Below are 6,724 nucleotides of genomic sequence, written 5' to 3' on the forward strand. Positions count from 1 at the left end.
CTAAATCACTCTGGTCAGAACCACTCTCCTTCCTCTCGTTGTATTATCTCCCGTGTCCTAGCTCTTAGTCCTGGCTTAGGCACATTCTTTATTTCTTAGATGCCCTGTCTTTCTCTATTCACCGAGTATAACGCCCCCCCCCATTTTTGGTCTTAGAGGCCAATGCACTTCTTATATTCGGATGTTTATCTCTAATCCTTCCCAGCCAAGAGTAAAGTGCTGGTTCATATACAACCTCGTGATCCCAAAAGCAGACATGGGTTTTCTCTGCTCGTAATTTTTAACCGCTTTTGAGAGGCGGGCAAGCAACCTTGAGTCTACTCCTAGTCCCGAGTGGTCCGCTCATCCCAAGGGACGGAATTGCTTAATTGCCACGGGAGCGGGGGACCCCGTTCAAAGGGCGCGCCCGGGGCGGACGCCCAGTTTGACAAAAGGGGCCGCAGTGTCACGGCTTTCTATTTCGGCGAGTTTGGAGATCTTTTTATTTTTTTTAATTTTTCTTCTAAATACACTTCCTAGGTTTGTGACGTGAATTCTTTCTTTACGTTGTTTTACGTGATTGACTAACGCCCCCGGGAAGCCCTTCCCTTCGGGCGCCCACCACCCCCACCCGCCACGGCATCCTCTGCTGGAAACTGGGCGTTTCTGCTTCCAGATCTTAAAGTAAAAACGAAATATATATATATGGTTCCGTGCATTTTAAATGACTGCTTTCTGCACAGAACTCCCGGTGTCGGACTGTAATTTTAAATCCCCATTTATTGTGTTGTCGTGTAAGCAAGCCTCCTTCTTCACCAGAAACATAGCCGTGTCCCCCCCCCCCCCAATTAAACTCTCAATTAAAACCAGTCGTGGGGCTCGTTTCGTGCCAGCATGCGGATCGGGGTGTGTTTTTTTTCTTTTCCACCGAGAGGATTTTTTCAAAATGACTCCCTTTCTCCTCCCCCTCCTTTTTTATTTTTATCTATTTTTTTTTTTTTTTTTGATCAGGAGTGATTTGAAATGGCCGGAGATTTTGAATAAGCTGACTTTTAGTGCATTCGTTCAGGAGCAGTCTTGCAGAGTGATCAGAAAACGTTTGCCCGTTTTATTCAATATCTTTTATGGGCAGTGGTAAGAGATTCTGATCCCACAGTTTATTGATCGTAGGAGTTGGAGTATGCGTTATAAAAATAATTTATGGAGTCACGGCTTCCAAAGGGAGGAGTTCAACTTCCATTCTTACCCAGAAACCGAATTTGTTAAGTTCAGACAAAATTAGGGCTTTGCGGTTTAAGTTTCTTTGCAGGGGTTTCTTTCCGTCTCTCAATCCTTTCCGTCCATCCCAGTGACTCGTGCGGAGTGTAGGGTTTAGTGGTATGTATGATGCATTCCAGTTTCTGTCGGCTGCAAGTTATTGCAAATCCTGACCTTGTTTTCCTTGGCAAGGAGTAACCTTTTGGGGAAAATAACCTGCTTTTGATATCCTGGCTAAAGTAAGAGGAGAGAAGAATAAACTCATAGGAGTCCTGTAACTTCAACAAAAGGTGATCGGCATGTTATGTGGGAAGCTCACATCGCTTTTGTTTCACACACAGTCGCCCCTCCAGCTGCAGGAACATCCCCGGAGGGTGGCTCCCACAGCAGTTACTTCTCAGTCTGGGGGCTGGATGCCCACGGTCTTGGCCGAGAGCGCTCTGGGTCTGTCATCCTAGTGGCACTAACTTCCTCCCGACATGACTGCTCATCTCATCTCCAGACGCCACCCAGTCGGGCAGGGCTTCAGTGCAGGAGTGTGGATGGGCGGTGGGACACAGTCCAGTCCATAGCAAGCTGCCCCACGGTGTAAAAACATTGAAGGCGAACTTGGTTTATAAATATAAATACAAATGTAAAATCTTTAGCACTGGCCTGTGTGGGTCAGTTAGTCGGCGTGTGACCCCGGTGGGTTGGATTCCGGGTCAGGGAATATACCCGGATTGCGGTTCCATCTCCTAGGGGTGAGTGTGTTTGGCAACTGATGACTGTTTCTCACATAGATGTTTCTCTCTCTCCCCCCGCCCCCCCTCTTCTCTAAAAATCAATTGAAAATTAAAAAAAAAAAATCTTCAAAATTTGAGGAGATGGCTCCCATTAGATACATACATGTGTGTATAAGTTTAAAAACAGGTAGAGAGAGAGCAGCAAAGAAGACAGCCCTAGATTTTTAGTTGCCTTTGAACATCCCTTTTAAATGCCTCCATTTGAAAATACAGTTCTGAGACATCTAAACCACAATACTTTTCATTCTCACATCCACTAAACCCAAATTACTGAGCCATTTTGTGCATATTACTACTGATGATTCTAGTTACTTTTCTGGTATTTTTCTGTATGTTTGTGTTTTTGCCTTAATTTTTAAAAATAGAGCAGCTGTTTGTTTTTTCATTTATAAGAAATTTTATGTGACATTTAGCAAACATGCTCACTATAGGTAACTTTCTTTTAGCAGCAAAGAATATAAATTAGTTCTCTATAATGTGGTTATTTTAGAGCTTTTTTAAATCACTGAAACAATATAAGAACAGGATTTTGTTTCTTGTAGTTTTTTTTTAACCTGTTTTACCTGTAAAACATACAAACCTAAATACACTTTTTAAGAAATAAATTGATACACAATAAGCCATCAGTAAACAAAATTTTGGATTTTTTTCTATTTATTTATTTTAAATATCTATTTTTATTGATTTCAGAGAGGAAGGGAGGGAGGGTGGGAGAGGGGAGGTAAGAGGGGGGGGGAGTCTACGGCCATACCACCCTGAACGTGCCCAATCTTGTCTGATCTCGGAGAGGGGGGGAGAGATAGAGAGAGAGAGAGAGAGAGAGAGAGAGAGAGAGAGAGAAATGTCAATGATGAGAGAGAATCATTGATTGGCTGTCTCCTGCACACCACCTACTGGGGATGGAGCCCACAACCCTGGCATGTGCCCTGACCAGGAATCGAACCATGACCTCCTGGTTCATAGGCCCATGCTCAACCCACTGAGCCACACCAGCCAGGTTGGATTTTTTTTTTTCTATTTTAAATTCCTAAAAGTGTGGCATTAGAACTTTCAATATCTTTGACATTACAACTGAAATTTGAAGGAATTTTAGGCTGTTTAAAATCCAAATTATACTATAAAGAGGTTAATATTAATGAGGTTGTCTACCCTATTTAATAATCATTTTTATAGGATTTGGGTTTTGGTGGTGTTTGGTTGTGTGTGTGTGTTGGGGTGGGTTGGGGTCGGGGAAAGGAACTTTCCTTTTTGAAAAGGACTTTAGGGTGACTTAGCTCAGGTGCATTGAATGTTTCTTGAGCATAAAATGCATTAAGGGATGAAAATCAACCTATTAAGTAGTCAGTATTGGTGTATTCTTCATCCCAAAGCCAAATGTACATTTCTCATCTAACTGTAGCAACCTCTGCAAATTCTGGATATGGGCTGATACATTTGTGAGTGTACAGGACAGAGACTTAACTAGAAATGTGTTGGGTTTCAGCAGGTAGAAGAAAGGCTTGCTGAGGAGCAGGAGTCTCTTAAATAAGAACATCAGGTTTTCTGTGGTTTTGAATGGCATTAATTTAAAACAATTTATATCCCCGTGGCTGCCCTTAATGATGTGATTAAGTGTAAGGGAAATGAGTCAGTGCCTTTTAGCTTGGTTTCTATGAAGATGTGAAATTTTTAAAATGACAAACATATCTATTTTGGGCAGATTTTACCCTGTTAAAAGTGTAATGTTACATTTTCTGTCATGGTTTGAAAGAATCTCATTACATTTTAAATAGAGCAAGCTGTTAGACATATCTGGATTTTGATTATTTTTATAGGATTTATTGTTTTTTTTTCTTAAATTCAAACTAGGTATCCTTTGTTCAGTATTTTTATGCAAAGAAAAAGAATTCTGCCAAATTTTTTATTTAGCTTAATGAAAGTATTTATATTCTAGAGTAGGAGGCATTTCACACACGCACGGATAAAAAGCTTTATGATCGTAACTAAACTTTTAACAAGCAGAACAATGGGCAAATTAATTTATCTTACAAAGGGAATTGCAATTTTCTGATTAATTATTCTGAGTGTTTTTTGTTGAGATTAATTTCTGGTTTTTTATTAACATGTCTGGTTTTTTATTAACATGACTCCAAGGATCATGAAGGTTAATTTAGTGAAATGGTTATTGGGGGAAATGTAAAATTTTTTTCAATGATTTTCAAGAACATTTGAAATGGAGAAAGGAGCCATTTGTATTTTGCATTTTCAGAAGTAGAAGCATGAAGAGTTTAAGTGTTGTCAACTGATTGTTGTTGGCACCGATTGAACACCAACAGGAATTCCCAGTTTGGAGAGTGGTGAAGAAAGAGACTCAGTGCCAACAGCTCAGTTGTGATACAGCTCGGTGTTACAGCTCCATTATGAAGGGCACAGCTGTGAGGTGGCGCTGGGCGAGGCCCGCTCTGGCTAGACAGCTGTGCTCTGCCCTGCTCTGCTGTTCCTCCCCACTCGGGTGGGGAGGCATCTCTGGTGTTTCATCTTCAGTGTTTCATCGTCAGTGTTTCAGCTCCAGCTGGGGAAGCAGTCTTGAGTCTTCAATGAACAGGGTGTGGGAGCTGACTTATATACCAGGTCCCTGCTCCTGGTCCCTGATTGGTTCAACCTCATGCAAATGAGGACTTCAATTTCTCACAGTTTGATTGGTCCCAAAAGCACTGTCCTGATTGGTCAGAATGGAGCCACTCTGATTGGTTGGTGAAGATGTTACTGGATCCCTGAAGCACAGTTTGTCTGAGTGGCCCCGGTGTAGAAACAGCCCGCAGGCTCCATTTTATAATCTTGAGCCCAGTTAGCCTTGAGCCTTCCTAGTAGGTACCTTCTTTCTCAGCCCATCACATTGTTTTATCCAGTGTCCTCGCTGGAGCTGAGACTATATGACCCTAGATCTCAACTACTACCTTCTCCTACATTCTCTTTTGCTTGTAATACAATTTTGCCCCTCAAACTGGTTATTGTAAACTAGTGTGTGTGTGTGTTACTGGTAATTGGCATCTTACATTGTCATATAAGAACCTGAGTCATTTTCAGTTCTTTCTTCCGTTTGAATGTCTGGCAGAGATCTACCTTTTCTCCATCTCCATTCTTACGATTGTTTCCGTGTGGGCCCTCATACTCTTATTTGGGATTACTTTAATGACTTCCAGCCACGTTCCCCTTTCCAATTTGTTCTATGTAAACTGCTAGTCAGGCTAATCTTTTTTTTTTTTTTTTTTGAAAGTAAAACGTAGTCAAATTTTTTTCCCCTTTGAACCACAAAATAGAGTCTTTGGTTGTACAAACATCACTAGTTACAGTCTTGCCAAGAGATATTGGCTAGCAAAGTAATCTTTTTTTTTCTTTTAAATATATTTTTATTGATTTCAGAGAGGGAGGGAGAGGGAGAGAGAGATAGAAACAGCAATGATGAGAGAGAATCATGAATCGGCTGCCTCCTGCACATCCCCTGTTGGGGATTGAGCCCGCAACCCAGACATGTGCCCTGACCGGGAATTGCACCGTGTCCTCCTGGTTCATAGGTTGACACTCAACCTCTGAGCCACAGGGGCCCGGCCAAACTAATCTTTTAAGAAATGTTACCTTTCTTTTCCACGTATTTTCCCTGGCTTTGATTCTATTATGCTTTTCTGTTGGTCACTTTCATCAGGACATGTTTTTTATTCATTTACCTATTCATGGTATTGTAAAGCCTTATGAAGCTGTATAGGACACAATACCCATCTCAAATAATTTGTTGTAAGGAGCTGGAGTTTAAATAAATCTATGATTCCTACTTTAAGTAATTTATCATTCAGTTCAGGAGACTTTGTAAACATTGGAAGGTTACCAATAGAAAAATAGTAATAATATATATATTTCTTTTTTCTCTACAGGTTCCTGTTGCATGTAAATCATGTCCCTGTGGTTACATATTTATTAGCAGAAAACTTTTAAATGCAAAGCACCCAGAGAAATCACCACCTTCAACAGGTAATTGAGAATTTACTGCTTTTTTAGATTTGATGTAGAAATTTAAATTTTTTTGTGAATTTGCTATTTACATTTTTGTTGAAGTTAAACATTAAAATCTATTGAAGTATGTCTGGTTTTTATTAGCTGTTGGAAGTCAGCTTATGACATTAGTTTGCTGTTCATTCATTTAAATGATGATCCCTTATCATGCTGATAAAGCTTGTAACAAACTTTCTGTTTTTGGAGTACGGAGAGCCATTGAAGGATTTTAATGCAAGGGTGTGTACCTGATTTGATTTTTTAAAAAAAATCTAAGGTATAATTGACATTCAACAAGTCACACATACTTCAAGTGTACAGTTTGATAAGTTTTGTCATGTGTTTACACCAATCAGTCACCACAATCAAGATAATGAACGTGTCCTTCATTCCCAAAAGTTTCCTAGCTCCCCTTTGTAGTCTTGCTACCCCCGCCCCCAGCCAACTGCTGCTCTGTTTTCTGTCACTATTCCAGAACTTAATAGGAATAGAGTCATATATGTAATATGTATTCTTTTTTGTCTGGCTTCTTTCACTGAGCGTGGTTTAAGACTCAGCCACGTTGTTGTCTGTGTCCATTCTTTGCATGGATGTGCCACCATCTGTTTATCTAGTTACTGGTTGATGGGCATTTGGGTTTTTTCCTCTCATCATGCTGATAAAACTTATAACACTTT

General features: G+C 40.4%; 1 protein-coding gene across 4 annotated transcripts in view; it reads left to right on the top strand.

The window, feature by feature from the left end:
• CUNH16orf87 (chromosome unknown C16orf87 homolog) overlaps nucleotides 1-6,724 on the top strand; it is a 28,820-nt gene that overhangs the window by 10,828 nt on the left and 11,268 nt on the right. For all 4 annotated transcript variants that reach the window (XM_023746483.1, XM_023746480.1, XM_023746482.1 and 1 more), the window contains exon 2: nucleotides 5,930-6,026. In XM_023746483.1, the coding sequence (XP_023602251.1) occupies nucleotides 5,930-6,026 (97 nt within the window). The remainder of the gene's footprint in view (nucleotides 1-5,929; nucleotides 6,027-6,724) is intronic.

This window comes from Myotis lucifugus, unplaced genomic scaffold, assembly GCF_000147115.1.
Source record: "Myotis lucifugus unplaced genomic scaffold, Myoluc2.0 scaffold_686, whole genome shotgun sequence".
NCBI classification, from domain to species: domain Eukaryota; kingdom Metazoa; phylum Chordata; class Mammalia; order Chiroptera; family Vespertilionidae; genus Myotis; species Myotis lucifugus.